The 20,821-nt window shown below is 32.8% G+C and overlaps 3 protein-coding genes across 5 annotated transcripts in view; 1 reads left to right on the top strand and 2 right to left on the bottom strand.

Moving 5' to 3' along the window:
• trh (PAS domain-containing protein trachealess) overlaps window positions 1–20,821 on the top strand; it is a 395,076-nt gene that overhangs the window by 38,233 nt on the left and 336,022 nt on the right. The gene's annotated exons all lie outside the window — the stretch shown is intronic.
• LOC148310335 (alpha1,4-N-acetylgalactosaminyltransferase 1-like) lies at window positions 4,408–5,409 on the bottom strand. The gene has a single exon (XM_088258581.1). The coding sequence runs from the start codon at window positions 5,278–5,280 to the stop codon at window positions 4,408–4,410; it is 873 nt and encodes a 290-aa protein (XP_088114707.1). The 5' UTR covers window positions 5,281–5,409.
• Window positions 7,049–10,585, bottom strand: LOC148310334 (alpha1,4-N-acetylgalactosaminyltransferase 1-like). The gene is made up of 3 exons (XM_088258630.1): window positions 9,587–10,585; window positions 8,591–8,715; window positions 7,049–7,570 (listed from the first exon to the last, which is right to left on the bottom strand). The coding sequence occupies exons 1-3, from the start codon at window positions 10,327–10,329 to the stop codon at window positions 7,329–7,331; spliced, it is 1,110 nt and encodes a 369-aa protein (XP_088114756.1). The 5' UTR covers window positions 10,330–10,585; the 3' UTR covers window positions 7,049–7,328.

Genomic DNA, 20,821 nt, shown 5'->3' with positions numbered 1-20,821 from the left:
GTTGTAGGACCTACAACCTTTAACGAACTTGTTTCCTCTGCTTCACTTTGCTTGTCCTTAGAATCCATAAGCCATATGACATATTATCTGTAGATGTATAGCATCAGTATTTTATTTAAAAACCTAATTAGTAATTTTAATGAACGATTGAGATATCGATTGGCAGAGGACATCCTAGCTGAGGGTATCTGGACCAAATATGGCGTACCTCCTTAACGGGGATGAAGAAGATCGCTGAAGAATGAATGAAGCGGAGGAAAAGATGCAGGACTTCCCTGACAAGCAATCCCCGGGATTAAAATTATAGAAGAATAATGGTTTTGTTACACTTAGTCAAGTCGTCTGAGTCAGTCGATTCGGCCGGTTCCACAAATGCGTCAATTTTTTAAATACGATGAAATTGGCCATCGTTTTAACCTATTTTTAGAAAAAAGTTCTTCTTGTGAATGTGATGAGATGTCATCACAAGATGTCTCTTTTTCAGTGTAGTTATACCCAATTTTTTGAAAAAGAAAGAATTAAATTGGAAACAGAATGTGCTAAAGAAGATATGTAGTTGAAAAAAATTTATGAGGCAAAAGGGCATAAAGATCATCAGATTTAGTGGTGTCTTATTTAGAAAATATGACAAGACGAATAAGGAAAAAATAAGCTTTGTGACAAATCTTGATTCTTCTTCTTTCTGGCTACATCCCAGTTTGTTGTCCTTGTAGATTGCTGGGGTTAGCTCTCCTCGTCCTCAGGTTATATGTCCTTCTGTTCTGGATAACGTCACCTAGGCCATGCCTTCGAATCACGTTATCTTTCTGTTTCACGCATGAATTCCTTGGTCTTCCTCTAGATAACTTTCGAAGAAGATCCATTTCTGTTGCCTGGTTGACTACATGTTCGGGTGCTCTGCGTCTTATATGCCCATACCATATCAATTGTCTTTCCCCTACCTTCCTACTAATGTCTGTTTCGCCCAGGCTTCCATGAATGCGTGAACTCTGTATTTTGTCTCTAAACTCTAAACTGACCATCTGACTAATCTTAATTGATATAAGATATTGAGTCCATTGTGTCTATTGTATTGTTTTTAGGGATCAATCTTATTAAATTATTTTTAGCTATACAAATCCACTATTTTTAAGACATGTAAACTATAAATCCTAAATATGCTATAAATTGTTGTATATAATAGGCATGGAGATTTTTTTAAGGCAACTAATAAATATTTAAAAAAATATGTTTTCATCTATTGAAGTGTATTAAAACGTATCTCCACTTTCACCACACACACTGGGACAATGTTTTGATGTAATTACTGAGAATGCAGACGTTCGAGACTCGTTTTTGAAAATTATGGTGTTTTGGGTAAGTCTATTCCATAAATGAACTGCGTAGGATCCATTTAACATTTGTAACACTTCATTCGTCTTGCGTTTGAAAAAGAAAAGCCCCCATTTTTCGTAAGGAACGGGGTAAAATACCTTACTCGAAAATACTTGAAACCCTGGAAAAAGAAAGAAAATTATATTTAAAATAAATATTACAATAATAATTTCATTAGCTTTTTTATTAATCTTCACTAATTTATTATGTCTATGCTAATTTATTAATTTCATTATTTGTCCGCCTCCGTAGTGTAATAGTCAGCATGCTCGGCAACCATTATGTAGGTCCTGGGTTCGATCTCCAGGGGGGCTCAAATTAATATGAGTGATTTTCCACTCAAATATATGTTCAATATTACCCTGGACTGGTACTTGAAGCGGAGAGCTGATCACCTTTCCTTCATGTGTTAACTGTCAAGATAACACTGCGTTTACATGATGCAGTGCCCTATGCACCATCGGGTGCGGATGAGGGTTTGAAAAATGAGAAATATTTATTTTTTCTTTCTCGCCCCCAGATTCTGCCTTGTCGTTGGTCCAAAACCAATTGATGATGTTTTATTTTCAATATTATGAGTGTGTCCAAATACTTGTTCACAAATGATCACTTAAACCAGCCTATGACGTTACTAAGCCCCGTAAATGCCCAGACTTCCATATTCTTCTTCGTTTATGTTGGAATGTCATTTTTTTTACAGCTCTATCATTATCATCAATATATTATTCTCCACGTCTTTTAAAATACCCTTGAGGTAGTATTTTACGAAAATGGCTCTATATAAATTATCCAAAATTATTCTTATTATTATGATAGAAATGCATATCGCTCACTCCTTTCAAGAACGTCATAAATCAAAAAACTTGATTTTTCAGGAGTAAGTTTTTAAAGTTTAAAAATATAATACAATGTATTAAAAATAAATATCAAGCCACTTACTAAACTTTTTACTGTGCAACAGATCTTTTTAGGTAAAACATGAAGGTTTTTTCTCCATTTAAATTTTTTTATTATATTTAAAAAAAATAATTAATAATACCTTTTCTTCAAAATGCAAAAACAACATTTTTTGCCCTGTAGCGGGTAAATATTAAATTAAAAATATGCCTCTTTTGCTGGGCCATTCCGAAAACATACACAACTGAAAATTGACGATTTTTGATATTTGACGTTCTTGAAAGGAGTGAGTGATATATGATATAAATTGTATATTAAAAGCATTGATTACTTTGTGGTATTGTAATAAAACACTAAATAAAACACGAATTAAAGTAAGCAAAGTATTGCAAAAAGTAAGCAACGGATGATAAGGAGAGTGTTTTACATATCGCTCACTCCTTTCAAGAACGTCATAAATCAAAAATTGTTAATTTTCAGTTGTGCATGTTTTCGGAATGCCAAGAAAATGTACTATATCCCAGCAAAAGCGGTTTATTTTTAACTTAATATTTGCCCGCTACAGGGCAGAAAGAGTTGTTTTTTGCATTTTGAAGAAAAGGTATTGTTTCATTTTTTTAAATAAACTAGTTATTTTTTAAATGGAGAAAAAACCTTCAGGTTTAACCTAAAAAGATCTGTTGCACAGTAAAAAGTTTAATAAGTGGCTTGATATTTATTTTTAATAAATTGTATTATATTTTTCAACTTTAAAAACGTTCTCCTGAAAAATCAAGTTTTTTGATTTATGACGTTCTTGAAAGGAGTGAGCGATATATTATACATTAAGTGTATATTAAGGAGTGAGCGATATAATCTCACCATCGCAAATTTGTGATCTCATTTGGGTAGTGTGTTTAACGTTACACGTCCTCTGCAATACCTTCGTTATCACGTCTTGACCGTTGTGCGCCCATAGAACAGCCGAGTAGCTAGATTTCACAGCGCTGAAATAATAAATTAGCTTGGTTTCTTTCCATATAGCGCCCTTTGCAACCATTTAGTCGAGTGATTTGGCACTAAACATTGTAAAATAGTGCTAGTTATTTTATTTGTCACATTAAAACCTTTACTTCTATGTTTTATTTATTTCTGAACATATTTTTTCATACAGAAATTAAAGCAGAAAAATATTAAATATTTTTTTATGTGAATATTTATAGACTTTATACAATAAAACAAGCTTGTTTTTAACCACTTTTTTATTGGTAAATTTTTTCTCCAACCGGTTTCGACAAAAGCCTTGTCATCATCAGGGTCGAACATGTACCTAGGTACTCCTGATACCCTGATGATGACAGGGTTCTTGTTGAAACCGGTTGGAGACAAAATGTACCAATAAAGAAGTGGTTAAAGACAATGTTATTTTATATAAAGTTTATAAAATGTGCCACAAAGTATCTGCGGAAAACATTCAAGAGAATATTTATGGCTTTATTATGTACACATATATTTCAATTTATCATATTTTCCCATTATTTTAAAAAAAGGATCAAATTATGGTAATGTCCAGGTTCCGACCCAAATGTATGAGAGTAAAAGAAAGCATGGAGTTGGCAAAAGAAGGATGAAAGTAATCTGAATGCAGTTGAAACGCGTTCTTTCAGACAAATGTACGTCAAAATAATGTTCGAAAGGTGAAATAAGGAAATAATGCAAGGCTGAGATAAGCATTATCGATAAAGTTAAGAAAGGTGTGTTGAGTTAGTTCGGGCATATGAACTGAATGAGTAAAGAAAGAACTGTAAAACAAATTTGTGAGTCGAATGTGGTTGGTAATAGAATCAGAGGAAGACCGAGGAAAACTTGGCATGATCAAGTATTTCAAATAGTTGAAAGTGGTCATATCAGGAGTCGGAATAAACGGCGTGTATGCATGAGGTGATGCATGAATGTGGAAGAGGCGAAGATTGTTTGTAAAGACATATTGGTGGTGTTCTATTCTCTCTGCTTACCCCTTAGGGGAACCGGCGTGATAGTTAGTTTAGTTTTATTACTTCGAATATGGCATCTTTTTTGACCCTCAATACGAATGATTAAATATATACCGGGGCATTTTTTGACTTGAAAAAACGTGCTTGGGCTACTGCTATAAAACTACTGCTCTAAATATTTATCATAAATATCAAACCTTAAACAACGTTCTACCAAATGGTGACCAGAGCCGTTGTGGGCGAAATTCAAAACGGCATTATTAATTATATTAGAGTCTTGTGCTCCTGCGAAATTAGACTTCAGGTCTTCTAGAGACTTCAGGACTACCACATCCAAGTCTATGTACGTCCCGCCGAACTTCCATAGCGTTATTAACCTCAAAACATCACTGGTGTGCTCGACCAAGAAACGAGACTTCTTCAAAATACCACTTTTGAACCATTTCTCCAGAGGCGTTCCCTGGAAGTAATTATTCAAGTCGACCGTTCTGATGAAAACATTTTTGTATTTTTGTAATTCTTTTATCAGTCTGCAGTTCGCAGTCTTGCAAGATTCTTCTGGATAAAATAAAGGTACAAAAAACAGCACGTAGATTCTCGATTTCGGGTTTTGCTTCGCTGCAGACTCTATTGCGCACGCTTGTCTGGGCTTAATTGACACAAGCAATCGTTCAATTTTCGGTTTCGACGTTTCCAGAAAGAAAATAGAATTTCCATCACACGGCAATGTGTTTACATCATCATATAGATCTGGGATTTTAACACAAAATTCGCTTGCTGTATAGTATGTATCAAGCACTGGTTTATCTTGGACGTTTATTTGGGTATTTTGGTCCAGATTGAAAATATTGAGAAAGATGTAACTGAATAGTTTCACGTGATAATTTAAAGGTAACAATACTAACAAGATCCAAAATATTAAAACATATCTCATTGGAATTATTTTCCCGATCTTTGCGAATCCACTTTTATTTTTCGTAGCCTTAAAACATCGAAGAAATTGATATTTGACATTTGACATAATATTTTGGCACATGTGGTCTTACGATATCAAATGATTCACTTATTTTTCGTGTGAGGGAGATCTACCAAGGTACACGGAAATACCTTATATGACATCGGTCAACTAATATTGAATTAAAAATGTGCACAAAACCAAATTCATATCCTAGCAATGCCAATCCAAAAAATGACATAAATGAATGACATTTTATTTACCTAAATAAGTTGATTGATTCTTAGTTTAAATTATTTTTTACTATACAAAATAATGTAATAGGTAGGTAGGTACTTACGTAATTGTATATTTCTTCTTTTTGTTTGCCCATTAAAGTAAAATAAATAATGCATGGATAATAATAAATACTGTAATTTTTTAATAAAAAATATATTTTATAGCTTTATTGGACAATGTATCGAGGAATATAATATTGTCACAAGGAGAAGTGAGTTTAACACATATTGTGTTAAATTCGTTTAAGAAATAATAAACCAAAAGCTATTTTGCTAATGTATTTTGTGTAAAAGTATTAATTTTAACAATTTCGTCGGTCGCATTTTTTACTATCCAACATATGATTTGAACATCCAAAAACAAAAAACATATTACACGTAACAATATTTTCTTGAGAGAGGAAATTGGGACAACTTTTCGCATAAATGGATTCGTTGTCTCATCATGGTACCCTGTCATCTTTGGATTCACAAGTTAGACAGACCTTTCAAATGTATTTCTTATGAGTCAAGAACTTCATGTTTTATACTACTCCCATTTATATGAATTAATTGGAAGAAAAAAATACATTTCTTCATTAATAATCTTTTAAAGTATGATGAGAAAATGATTTCCTTGTTATATCAAGCAAAAATTTATACTTGTTTTTTTATTTCAAAACTCAATGCGACAAATTGTACCCATTTCGTGAGACAACTAGCAACGTTTGTGATTTTCGTTAATTCAATTTATGTTAAAATGATAAAGGAGTTTTATATGTCACTTGAGTTTATTAATGACTACTTCTCATTCCACTCTCATAAATTAAAATTATTACACCTTTTACCACATAAAGGCCAAATCAAGAATTATTTACAAAATTAAAATATTCAAATAAACCTAAATTTAAAAAAATAATCTTTTAAATAATATATTGTTAATAGATTTATATTATCCACTGACACTTCGTGATGGAATTGCATTTTTAATTTATTATTAGATTAAAACCAATATTTTTAGCTTTTCCACTTTTTTATTTGACCAGCGACCGGGTTTCGTCGTTACCGACATCATCAGACTGGTGAGAGGCTATACAAATTGTTATGTTATATATAAAAGAAGGCAGGAGTTGATAACCATGATTTGATATAATTTTATGAGAAATTAATTTAATTTGAGTGAATTTAAGTATTGTATGATATTTAAAATATTATACAATACTTAAATTCACTCTATACAAAAATCTTTATAAAAAATATTTTAAATATCATACAATACTTAAATTCACTCAAATTAAATTAATTTCTCATAAAATTATATCAAATCATGGTTATCAACTCCTGCCTTCTTTTATATATAACATAACAATTTGTATAGCCTCTCACCAGTCTGATGATGTCGGTAACGAGGAAACCCGGTCGCTGGTCAAATAAAAAAGTGGAAAAGCTAAAAATATTGGTTTTAATATAATAATAAATTAATATATTGTTTCAACATTATTCACCTTTGCTTTCCATTTTTCCTTTGTTTTCAGACTCCGCCCCTTGACTAACCCCCGTCCCCCTAACTTACCCCTCTCCTCATTTATAGAACAGTTTTTTATTTTATTTTATATTTTAGTTATTATTCAGACCTGACGATGGGTGTTTAGCTTCAGAAACTAGTAGTTATTTATAAACTCAAGTGGTATAAAAACAAGTATTTCCATAATCATTTTAACATGTCTTACCACAAAGTAAATGCCGAAACAATAAATAAAATAAATTTATGTTTATATTGTTTTTCACTTCCACGTTTTAAAAGTTGATACAACTGGTAGGTTATTGGCACAATGAAGACAGTCTTCTTCTTCTACAATTTGTCCAAGAGTGTTAAAACGTATCTCCACTTTCCCGGTAAACATTTGGACAATTTTCTGAAGCGATTTTCGCATAGGCTCCCTGGGAACTATTTTTGTATATTAAAGTTTCATGACTCAATTTATTCCATAGATGAACCGCGTACGAGTCATTTATTGTTCTTAATACTTCTTCTACTGCGTTCGCGTCAAAAAATGATTTCCATTTTTCGTACTGAACGGGGTAAAATGAATTGCTCGGAAATACTTGAAAACCTGAAAAAAAATACCATTTAAAAACAATAATTAACAATTTCTTTTTACTCTCGTTCGTCAAAATGTGAAGATAAATATCAAACTCTCTTAATTCTTGATTAATAATAAAAAAAAATCTTAATTTGGCAATTTAGACACTTTTCTACGTTTTTTAGTCAACTCGTTTTATTTCACAAGTATCCTTTTTTTAACTAAAACTAAACTAAAACTAAACTTTTCTTTTGAGAATATCGACATCAAGATTGTATGCAACATTTAGTCTGGATTTATTCGACTTAGATATTAACCTGGTAGGTTGTATCGGGTTGTGGTCCCGTGGTTAGTCCCACTCTACCATAATTTGATACCTATTTCTAATAATGAACTGCTTAGGCTCACAGAAATAGTATGAAGTTGAAGTATTTTTGTAAATAAGGAAAACATGAATATATCGTATCATACAGGAGAAAGTGACCAAGAGCATTTTTTTACTAATATTGCTCAGAGAAAAATCCCATAGGATTTGAAACTTGGAAGTATAACATATTTACTTGTTAAAAATGACATACTGCATTGATGTTTATTTTCTTGCCAAGCAAAAGTGTCTTAAATGGCCCTCCTGAAAATTTTACGTTTTGTTAGTTGGTCACTTTCTCCTGTACGACTATATCTCTTTAAAAAATAAAAAATAAACCTTTTGTTGTGGTTTACACATACATTTTTTTCACCAACTCTTTTTTCGTGATACTTTTAACTCCATATTTTAATAGTAAACTAACTCACTAACTAACCTTCACGCCTCTTCCCCGCAGGGGTAGGCAGAGAGAATAGAGCGCCACACCACTCTGTCCTTGCAAACATTCTTCGCCTCTTCCACGTTCATGCATCTCCTCATACATACCCGCCGATTGTTACGACTCCTAACCTGACCACTTTCAAGTATTTGGCATACCTGATCGAGCCATGTTTTTCTCGGTCTTGCTCTGCTTCTTTTCCCAATATTTTAATTTCATTTTATTAGTAGATTCTAGTAAATCTTACCTTCACAAATATCTGGTGTCATTTGCGTAGTTTTAATTACTCTACAAATTCTCTGCATGACTCTTGTTATTGCCCCGGGACCATTGTAACCCCACTGTTCTCCTGAATAACTTGATTTTACTTCCCTGAAAAAATATAAACTTGGTTACTTTATAAAGTAAAATAACAACTTTATAGTTTTTGAAATTTTATTTTATTTGAATAGTGACCGGGTTTTTACGTTACCTACTTTAAATATATTTTAGGTATCAAATGTTTGATTTAGTACTTTATAGTACATGTGTTCTTCAGACTAAGATAATTTAGAAAAATTATCATAGAAAAATGGAATGGAATTACTTAACCATGAAAATGTATACTGGGTTATTTTAACATTTTAGGCGTCATCAACACATTATATTTACTACATTTTTGTTTACGTTTACAGACTAAGATAATTAAGAACAGTGATTCTAAAAATGGTAAAATATTGATAATAATTTACTGCTATAATAAGCTAATAAGCTACTGCGTATTTGCATATAACCAGTTTTCTGAACTTTCTTCATTAAGAATTAATTGCTTTTTAAGATGAAATTGATAAAAAGTTTGTAGTTTACTAATCAACTTGTATGAAATAATGTTTTAAAATTTTAATAGTTGATGTTGTAGAGTTTTTTAGGTAAACACAGGGCTTTTTTAAACAAAAGAGGTCCCGAAACTCATTTCATGTCAAGTTTTTTATATAAAAAAAATTAGTTCGTTACAAAACCTTTTTTTATCATTATGATGAATTATAATTACAGATTGTAATAACAGAAGTGCAAACATTCGTCCAAAGTGCAAAGTTCGTCCAATTGATTTTGAAAAAAAATATATTCGTGAAAAAAGGTGTCGGAACGCCATTTTACCGTGTTACATTGAAAATAAAGCCCTGGGTATACAGATGTACAGTTCAGTGACTAGTATTATTTATACATTTCGTATTAAATATAATAAATATTGATTTGATCTAACCTTAAACAGAGTTCCACCAAGTGATGACCAGACCCGTTATGGGCAAAATTCAAAACGGCGTTATTAATAATATCAATTGATTGGGCTCCTGCAAAATTAGGTTTCAGGTCTTCTAGCGACTTCACCGCAACCATATCCAAGTCCATATAAGTTCCACCAAACTTCCACAGAGTGAGTAGCCTCAAAACATCGCTTGTATGCTCCACCAAGAAATGAGAAGTCTTCAAAATACCACCGTTGAACCAAACCTCCATAGGAGTGCCACGAAAGTAATCGTTAATATCAAATGTTCTTACAAAAATATTTTCGTATTTAAGTAATTCTTTTATCATTCTGCAGCCGTGGGTTTCGCAGATTTCCCCAGGATAGAATAATGGTACAGAAAACAGTAGGAATATGTTCGATTTCGGGTTTAATTTAGCTGCAGTCTCTACTGCACACGCTTGCCTAGACTTAATCGTCATGACAGATCGTTCTCCTTTCTGTTTAGATGTTTCCAAGAAGAAAATAGAATTTCCATCACCTGGCAGCATATCCACATTGTCATAGAGATCGGGTATTTTAACATGAAATACGTTTTCTGTTTCTGAATCAAATGACTTCTTCTGAGCGAGTATTGGAGTATTCAAAAGTAAATAGGAGTACTGGTTATAAAAGAGTAGATACAATATTAAAAATATCACAAATATCAATATGCACAACTTGTATGATATCATTTTTAAAAAACCTGGCGGGCTATCCATTATTTTCTATTTTCCTGTATAATTTACACATGTTCGTTCGACAGATCGGCACAATATTTTGAATAATGTACCTAACATCGTTACCACTTGATCATATTATGTAATATTTTGATAACATATTTTCACTGGGTGTTTACTGGAATGTATTTTCGTGGATTAGGCTTAAAAATAACACTGAAATCACAAGAAAACTCATTTTTAGTCGAAGACAGCGCGTATAAAAGTGAATTTATGTGTGGTGAAGTTGTATGTAAACTGATACTAGCGATCGATCCACAGTGGTATGAATAATCCATCTGATAAGCTATCTTTCTGTCTACATAAGCAAGTGGACGATAAATTGAACAAAAGATTATGAGCTTTAGAAGATTTGCAAGTCATTTTGTAATTATGAAATTTAATACGATAATATAGTGAAAAAAATATGTACATATTGTGCATTTAACAAATATTAATTCCATATAAAACTGTCAATCAAGGTCGAACTCGCATAATAAAACTCAGTTGACTTCCGGCAACGCATAGAGCCATTCGTCGAATCATGCACATTTTTTTTAGAAAAAAATATGAATTTTCGGTTTTTTAGAATATGTATTGTAAAATGTTTTTATAATCCTTTTAATAACTCTTTGCTTTTTAAAACTATGTATTTATTTCAAAGAAAAACTTTTATTTTCAATACAAAGACGGTTGAAAAATAAATTACGTAATATTTTTATAATCCTTTTAATAGCTCTTTGCTTTTCAAAACTATGTATTTATTTCAAAGAAAAACTTTTATTTTCAATACAAAGACGGTTGAAAAATAAATTACGTCAAATGTTACCTGGGTTTAAAGAAAATAAAGTTGATATTTAACTAATACTAGGCATAATACCAACGCCATGATGTTAGGAGAGAGTGTAAGTATGAGATAAGCATTATCGATAAAATTAAGAAAGGTGTGTTGAGATAGTTTGAGTATGTGAATCGAATGAGTGAAAAAAGGATAGTTAAACAAATTTATGAGGCGAATGTGGTTAGTAAAAGAAGCAAAGGAAGACCTAAGAAAACTTGGCATGATCGAGTGTTTCGAATACTTGAAAGTGGTCGTCAGGTCAGGAGTCGGAATAATCTGAGTGGATGTATGAGAAGATGTATGAATGTGGAAGAGGCGAAGATTGTGTGCAAACACAGATTGGTGAGGCGTTCTATTCTCTCTGCTTATCCTTGCGGGGAATCGGCGTTATGGTTAGTTAGTTATTTTGTTTGTTTCAACTGTAAAAAAAATCGTATGTTTAAAATATTTATCTATAGGTAGGGGGGGAGGGGAGTACATATCGTTATCTGATAAAGAAATTCACACGTGTAAAAATGTGTTCAAACATATGATTATAACTAAACAGGTAAGTTGTTAATGCCTTTGATTTGATCCATCTAAAGATTTCGGATGAAGAAGAATACAGATTTTTTAAAATCTTTATATAATATAATGTATATAATCTTTGATAATTTTAAGAAATAGTAGTTTTACTTCGTAAATACTACTATTTCTTACAATCTATTGTGACACGTGTTTCGATACATTCCGCATCATTTAAACACACCGTATATGAAGTTATGTAAGTCTAAATTAACCAAGTAAAACTAAAATTAAAAATGAATAGATATTACCACAATGTGACTGCTGTGAATAAATAAATGAAAGAATATAGATGTCTGAGTATTACAGGGCTAACGAACTTTCATTGACTGGTTTGAGTGATCACTTTATACACGTACAATATTTTCATCATCATCATCAGCTTGGTCCGTCCACTGTTGAACGTAGGCCTCCCGCATGAGTCTCCATCCTCTTCGATCCTCCGCCTTCCGCATCCAGGTCACTCCCGCTATTCTTCTTATATCGTCAGTCCATCTTGTAGGGGGTCGGCCGATGCTTCGTTTGCTAGTTCTTGGGTGCCATTCCAATACTTTTCTTCCCCATCGACCGTCGTCTCTTCCGACAGATATGTCCTGCCCATTGCCACTTGAGTATGCCTATTCGTTCGGTACAATATTTTATTTTATTTAAAAAAAGAGAAATATTTGTGTTTGTACAATTTACACTAATATTTCAATTTCACACTATTTCTGTGAGCCTAAGCGGCACATTATTGGAATTAGGTATCAAATTGTGGTAGAGTGGATTCGAACCGAGAAACTCTGACTTAAGAGTCCGCGATATTAACCACGGGACCACAACCCGACACATATTCACCATCCACCTTTGTATATTTCCAATATTAAAATCAAATACTGATTTACTCCATTTAATATTCACAGTAGTTTGATAATGCCCTAACAAGGCGAAACAGTTTTCACAAATTTTGTTTTTTTTTTTTTTTATGTTATTTTTTTTATATACAATTTAGTAGAAGCATATCAGTTTGATTTTAATATTGAATATATGTTTACATATTATGTAAATATGGATTTCGAGAAATTGAAAGCCAAATCAATAAATTATATGTATGATTTATAATTACACTACTTAAATGTCGGATGCTGTATTTTACCTTCAATTGACGCCTTTTTTCGTATGCGAGTTCTCGGAATCATCTATTGTTAAGTTGAGAAAAAAAATATTTCGCAGTGTCCTTCATTGAATGTTTGCTAAATAATTTGAGAAGAATCTTATCATGACCTGATTTAGAGATTATAATGTTTGAGATAAATTTTACAAGGATCTAAAAAAACGCATAATAAAAGTGTGCACTGTTTAAAATATTGCTTTTTAAATTTTTTTAAAAAAAATATTACATACATATTACTTTTTGACATCTCATCAAAGATGAAGAAGAATATGGAAGTCTGGGCATTTACGGGGCTGACGACCGTCATAGGCTGGTTTAAGTGATCACTTTACACACGTGTAGAATTGGTGAATGTTACACGTGTGTAAAGTGATCACTTAAACCAGCCTATGACTAGAATTGGTGAATGTTACACGTGTGTAAAGTGATCACTTAAACCAACCTATGACGGTCGTCAGCCCCGTTAATGCCCAGACTTCCATATTCTTCTCATCTTTGATGAGATGTCAAAAATAATATTAAAATAACTCCTGTAATTGGATATAATCCAGATTTTGTGAACAAGTATTTGGACAGACTTTAAATGTTGTATGTGAATTACTCTGTTAAAAATCGGTTTGGCGTTGCTGTGAGTCGTTTTAAATATTATTTGAAGCATTATATTTGTAATCTCATATGTTGGGAGAATGTCAAAATTATGTATGTGCTCAAATGAATGCCTTTTTCTATGAGTGATGTACGGTAGACGAAATACATTTCTTTTACATCTATTCTGTATTACTTGTATTTACAAGTATTGTTGCTTCAGATTTAAAGTAGGCACCTAGATATTTGGAGAATTTATTGTTGCATTAAAAAAAATATCTAGACGAATGAGATTTAGTAGATCTCGAAACATTCTCGACTGCCTTCAAATTACGATCAATTTGACTTCAAGAATCGGACCCATCAATCCGATGGTTTGTGCGATGACATGGCTTATGGGCGGTATGCGCATGCGTTCCGACCAAGGCTAGTTTTTCGATTACGCGTTTTAGCGGTTTGTTTTTTATAATTTTTTTACTGCGTCCTACCAAGAGAGGTGGATCTATTTCATTTTGGCACTACTACAGTCTGTTCACAGTTATATAACCTCAATTTTTTTAAATTCTATTATTTATTTGGCAGTATAAATAATGAAAAAACCAGAGGTAAAATAACAGAGAACATTTTTTTAAATGATTTGTTTGGTAGTTTAAATGATAAAAATAATAAAAAATAAAAACTACAGGTAAAATAAATATGAACAGACTATAGATTAAGGCAATCCTTTGGGATTTTGTCTGTGAACCATGGCACCTTACAAGGGCCCAGAGCAGCCGTGTGCTCAGCTTTGACGATAGGTGTCTGCGAAGAAGTTTAGGCTTGCGGTGGTTTGACTTTGTGAGGAATGAAGAGATAAGGCGTAGGACGCAGCAAATCTTGGTCATAACTGTCGTCAATAAAAGGCGTTTCAGTTGGCTTGGCCATGTACTCCGCATGCCTCCCGAAAGCCTTAATCAAGTTTGCTGCTTTTACAAGGCATCAGGTTCGCGCCGCCCAGGACGTCCACTGCTAATAAATAGTCGGCTCTCTCGTCTGAACTTTGGGACGCGGACCTAACCTGGGAGGATGCAAGGGATCTGGCGGCCGACAGAAAAGCCTGAAGACAGTTTGTGGACTTAAATGCTCCACATAGGGAGCGGATATGGTTTTAATAATAATATACATTAGTTGTCCGCCTCCGTAGTGCAATGGTCAGCACGCTCGGCTACCGTACTGGAAGTCCCGGGTTCTATTCCCAGGGGGGGTCATATAACTATAAGTGATTTTTTTCACTCTAATATTTATTCAGTATAACCCTGGACTAGTACCTGAAGCGGAGGGCTGATCACCTTTCCTTTATGTTAATGATCAAGATAACACTGAGTTTATATGATGCAGTGCCCTATGCACCAATGGGGTCCGGATAAGGGTTTTGAAGATACATAAGTTAAGAGTAACTTTGTAGGTTATATTTTTAAATTATTATTTTTTTGGGCATAGTAAAATTTCTTTTTAGTTCGGATTGAAAATCGGTGCCGGTCATGATTACAAGTCCGTCGGTGTAACTTTTATATTAGGGGTTACCAGTGCTTTATGGAAAAATTAAAATGGCCGTCTCACACGGCGCGTGATTACTGGCAACGCCACCTGGCGGCTCACCAACACAAACTAATGACATACAATCAGAACGTTTTATGTTGTTATTCCGAATGTTTTATTTTATTTTTTTATTTTCCCATGCGCTCTCTTACTTGTACCCATTTCTTGTTTTATTACGTTTTATTATATTTCAAATTTAAAAAAAGAAAATGTGGAGTTACATCACTTTTCTTTTGAAAAGTTGCATCTTAAATTTTAACAACATTTTAAGTGTGTCCGATTACTGGATTATCTCCAATTATAGTAGTTATTATTCACATTATTTTTTGACATCTCAACATGGATATAAAGTGATTACTAAAACCAGCATATGACGATCGTAAGCCCCGTAAATACCCAGACTTCCATGTTCTTCTTCATCTTTGTTGAGATATCATAAAATTATATGAATCTTAAATTTTAACAACAGAAATAACTAACGCTAATAATAATAATAAAGTAACGCTGCTTCTCCGCAGGGGTAGGCAGAGAGAAAAGAACGCACATCCGATCTGTATTAGCAAACAATCTTCATCTCTTCCGCATTCATGCATCTACTCATACATACACTCATGACCTAACCACTTTCAAGTGTTTTAAATACTTGATCGTGCCAAGTTTTCCTCGGTCTTTCTCTGCTTATATTACCAGCCGCATTCGCCTCGTAAATTTGTTTTACTATTCTTTCATTACTCATTCTATTCATATGCACAAACCATCTCAACACGACTTTCTTATATAAATTAAATTAACATAATGAACTAAAATTACATTTTAACATGGAAATTAAACGTTTTTTCACTTGCAAATAATATTATCAGGTAGAATGATTGTCAACTTCCGTAGTGTAATGGTTAGCGCGTTTTGCTACCGTGCTCTATAGGTCCCAAATTCGATTCCCAGGGGGGTTCGAATAAAAATAATCGTTTTTTCAATCCAATATTTATTTAAGATTACCCTTTACTGGTACCTGTGGCGCAGGACTGTTCACCTTACCTACATATAATTAACGATCAACTTTATATTGCATCAATTTGATGCAGTGCCCTATGCACCATTGAGTGCGGATAAGGGCTAGTAGTAGTCATTAGAATGTTAAAGGTACTACTATTGTTACTGCTACTACACTGCAGGGGTAGGTAGAGAGGATAGAAAGCCACAAGGGTCTGTCCTTACATACACTCCTAGACATTCGTACATGCCCTCCGGTTACCTACCTTTTTACAGGACTAGATACTGATTGATGTCGTTTTGTCAAGTCTCTCTTAGCCGTCCTCGTTCCAGCCTCCCATTCAGATATTCTCTCAAATGAAGTATCAATGTAGGATCGAAGGTGGGGCAAGCAGAATAGCAGTAATGGCTAGGTCACACGGGGTTGCATACCCGTATGCATAGTAGCTTGTACCATACACCCCTGATGTTACGTAGGTAGGTGTTCGAGGTTCTGACGTTTCCCGACAGAGCGCGTCAATTTAAAATATCCAATCAGATCGTTCCGCGTATTCTATGATATGTAGGTGTCTTTTATCTTTGCGCATAAACTGCACTCATCACGGACGCATCTCGTGTCGGCAAATTTGCCTCATAAAGACGGGTACATTAAGGTCAATTTGCTGTGGAGTATCGATAGTGTACGCATTATCAATGTAATTTTACCTACTACTTACTAGCAATTCGAATTTGCGTAATTTGTTCAAAATGCGTTCTCATTTAGCGTAATAACCTCTCAACTCGGCCTATGATTGGTCGAGAGAGAATTGTCCAGAGACTAGTTTATTTTTAAAATACGAACAATGGGCATAAAGTTTTTCTGTAGAGCAAGAAAAAAAAGAGTTTTTTTGCTTGGCAACATTTTGAACCTTTGTTCAGTGAAACATGAATTTAAATTTGAAAGATGAATTAATTATTAATATCGAGTGAAACGTGAATTTGAATTTAAAAAAAAGATTTTTTATGTTCGACAATTTTTTAAAACTTTTGTTCAGTGAAACATGTATTTCAATTTGAAAGTCATATTTTTATGATGGACATTAATATCGAGTGAAATGTGAATTTACATTAAAAAAAAGAGTTTTTATGTTTGACATTTTAACTTTCTTTCCTTTCCTGTTGGAAAGTAAGGCTGTAAGGCTGAACGAGGAATAATTGAAAAGATTAGGAAGAGTTCTTTGCAGTGGTATGGACATGTGGAGCGAATGGATAGCGAGAGAATGACTAAGAAAATATATGTGGCAAATGTGAGAGGGAAAACAGAACGTGGACGACCGAAAAAGACTTGGCACGATCAGATCAATCAGAACCTAAAATCTGGCGGTGTCAAAAGTCTGCGTAATCGGAGGGCATGTATGACTAGATGTATGGATGTGAAGGAGGCGAGGAGTGTATGTCAGGACAGAAGAGTGTGGCGTTCCATCCTCTCTGCCTACCCCTGCGGGGAAACGGCGTGATGGTAGTAGTAGTAGTAGTAGTAGTACATTTTAACTTTTGCTCTGTGGAAAGTGAATTTAAATTTGAAAGACGAATTTCAATAATGGACTTTTAATATCCATTGAAACGCGAATTCGAATTTATAAAAAAAAAGAGTTTTTATGTTTGACAACATTTTAAAATTTTATTCAGTGAAACATGAATTTGAATTTGAAAAATGAATAAATTATTAATATTTAGTGAAACATGAATTTCAATTTGAAAGACATCTTTTTATGATGGACATTTAATATCGAGTTAAATGTGAACTTAAATAAAAAAAAAAACAGTTTTTATGTTTGACATTTTTAACTTTTGCTCTGAGGAACATGAATTTAATTTTGAAAGACGGATTTTTATGTTAGACAATTAATATCGAATGAAATGTAAATTTAAATTAAAAAAGGAGAGTTTTTATTTTTGACATTTTTAACTTTTGTTCAGTCAAACATGAATTTAAATTTGAAAGACATATTTATATGATGAACGTTAATATCGAATGAAACGTGAATTTGAGTTTTATAAAAAAGGTTAAAAATATTTTTAGCTTTTGTTCAGTGTAACATGAATTTAAATTAAAAAGACGAAGTTTTATGATGGACGATTAAAATCTAGTGAAACTGTAGTAGATTTAAAAAAAAAATAGTTTTATGCTTAACTTTTGTTCAGTGTAACATGAATATAAATTTGATTTTTTTTAAAGTTTTTTTTAGTGGAGCATCGATGATCCCTATGGCCACCGTTGTGCGTATATATATAGACATATGTAGGAAGGTGTGTAGATATATGTAGAAACGGACAAACCCACACACTCGTCAGACTATACATCTTATGATTGATATCCGAGCCATATTAAATTTATAAGACTATATTTAACGCAGTTATAATAACGCGCGGCGGTGTCGGACCGAAAAATAATTTCGTTCAATCGAAGCCTATCATTATCCCCGTAAGTGCCCGCGCGGAGGTGGCGGGCGTTACTTTCGCTGCGCGGTCGCGGCCCATATTTAGATCGCCGGGCACAATTGAGCGCCAGGTACGCCGAAGAAAGTCGCGTAATTTTGAAATTAGTTTTTACCGAAGGACGACCGGGGTTTTTTAGAGTTCTGAAAAACATCTGAAAACTAGTAGAAATACATGACACAATTTTTTTTATATTACACTGCTGAAAGTCATCCATGGAACCGCAAGATTATTTTTAATTTTTAATTTATTTTTTAATTTTTTATTTGGCATCGCCTAGCTAAATTTTTTTTCTGCCAGTGTCAAGTCTTACTTTTATTTACAAATAAAATAATAATAATAAATATCAAGTAGTAAAAATTAATAAAGAAAACAAAAGATGTCTCCAGTGAAGTTCTAGTGATTCAAGAATAATGTTTCAAAATTGGTTCATATAGAACTTCCAAGAATTTGAGTAGTGTGGTTGTAAATAAAGGGTAGAATTGGTGAATGTTACACGTGTGTAAAGTGATTAAACCAGCCTTTGACGGTCATCAGCCCCGTAAATGCCCAGACTTATATGTTCTTCTTCATCTTTGATAAGATGTCAAAAAATAATATGAAATAAATATTAATGAATTATCAATGGAAAGAAGATTAAAGCATTCAAGAAATTAATGAATGATTAATGCATAAAAGCTTAATGTTTTCAAGAAATGAATGAAGATCAACGCATAGAAGTGAATCTCAATGAATTGTCAACGCACAGAAGATTAATGCATTTTAGAAATTAATGTCAATAATGGGTAGAATTGGTTAATGTGACACACATAAACCAGCCTATGACAGTCGTCAGCCCCGTAAATGCCCAGACTTCCATGTTCTTCTTCATCTTTGATAAGATGTCAAAAAATATTATTAAACTCCACTGCATGAAATGAGATTTTCGTATAAAAGCCAATAGCGTATTCCCGCACTTAATCTCATTTCAGGCGCTAGATATTAAATACCTTTCTGATGAATGTTACATCTTAATTTATCACGACTCATATCTGGTTTCATACTAGCATCAGCGGTAAAACTTTACAAAGTAATACGTACATCCCATTGGTCATATCTTCCACCGATTCACCATAAAATCTTCCTCAGCCTTTCATTAAATTTATTTTCTCATCATGACTACCAAATCAGATACTTCATATAAAAAGTATACAAAACACCTGCACTTTATTTAAGCCGAAATTGCCTATGAAAAAAATCCCGAAATAGTTATTACGGAATAATTTGTAGCTAATTTTGTACACAATAATAGTATTTTTACAACTAACGTTATGAAAACCGTATTGTAGTGATGAACATGTCTCTCACTCCTTTCAACAACGTCACATATAAAAAAAAATTGATTTTTCAGGAGACCGTTTTGAAAGATTAAAAATATAATGAAATGTATTAAAAATTAATATCAAGCCACTTATTGAACTTTTTACTGTGCAATAGATCTTTTTTAGGTAAAACCTGAATGTTTTTTCTTCATTTGAAAAATATTAAAAAAAATAATTAAACAATACCTTTTCTTCAAAATGCAAAAACAACACTTTCTGCCCTGTAGCGGGTAAATATTGAGTTTAAAATATGCCGCTATTGCTGAGATATAGTACATTTTCTGGGTATTCCGAAAACATGCACAACTGAAAATTGACGATTTTTGGTACATGACGTTGTTAAAAGGAGTGAAAGATGTGTAAAAAAACCTGAAATCAAAGCTGCCTCATTTTTTTGAATAATTATATTGGGAACTATTTGAGTGCTTACAAATCTGGATTATCTCCAATTATAGGAATTATTATATATTTTTTTTTATCTCACCAATGAATGTCTCCAGTGAAATTCTATGGTATTTAAGAAAAAACTATTTTCGGCAACAACCTGTTCCCCTCTTCAGGGTTTGTTTTATGACTGTAGACAAACCCTGAAGGGGGCAACAGGTTGTTGCCGAAACTAGTTGGTTTTTTAATAAAAATGTGAGTGGATCAAAAAACAAAGTCATTTTATTTCTCAAAATATATTACAATGATCCACAAAGTTAATGCTTCTAATATTTAATAAATAATATTAAAAAAATATATGGAAATTCAAGGGATTCAAGCTCTTTGTTTCAAAAATTTCAAGTTTAACAATTTCCAAGATTTTAAGAGAAAGTCCATAAAAAATCAGCATTACTATTTCATTTTTACCTTTATTTTACTGCGCATTGGAAAAATGTTTAATTTAAGATGTCTTAATCTTTCGTAAATAAGAATGTTATAATGCTTTGTTAGTCTCTCCAA

Source organism: Brachycentrus maculatus, unplaced genomic scaffold (assembly GCF_059751285.1).
Source record: "Brachycentrus maculatus isolate JH-2025_06_01 unplaced genomic scaffold, ASM5975128v1 h1tg000099l, whole genome shotgun sequence".
NCBI lineage: Eukaryota > Metazoa > Arthropoda > Insecta > Trichoptera > Brachycentridae > Brachycentrus > Brachycentrus maculatus.
This window is presented reverse-complemented; position numbering and strand designations above follow the sequence as displayed.

Coding starts and splice junctions, on each gene's coding strand:
- LOC148310335 (XM_088258581.1), bottom strand. CDS start 5,280: ATGTGCCAAAATATTATGTCAAATGTCAAATATCAATTTCTTCGATGT.
- LOC148310334 (XM_088258630.1), bottom strand. CDS start 10,329: ATGGATAGCCCGCCAGGTTTTTTAAAAATGATATCATACAAGTTGTGC. Junction 8,716..9,586: donor TTGGTGGAACTCTGTTTAAG/GTTAGATCAAAT, acceptor ATATTTTTTCAG/GGAAGTAAAATCAAGTTATT. Junction 7,571..8,590: donor GACACCAGATATTTGTGAAG/GTAAGATTTACT, acceptor ATTTTTTTTCAG/GTTTTCAAGTATTTCCGAGC.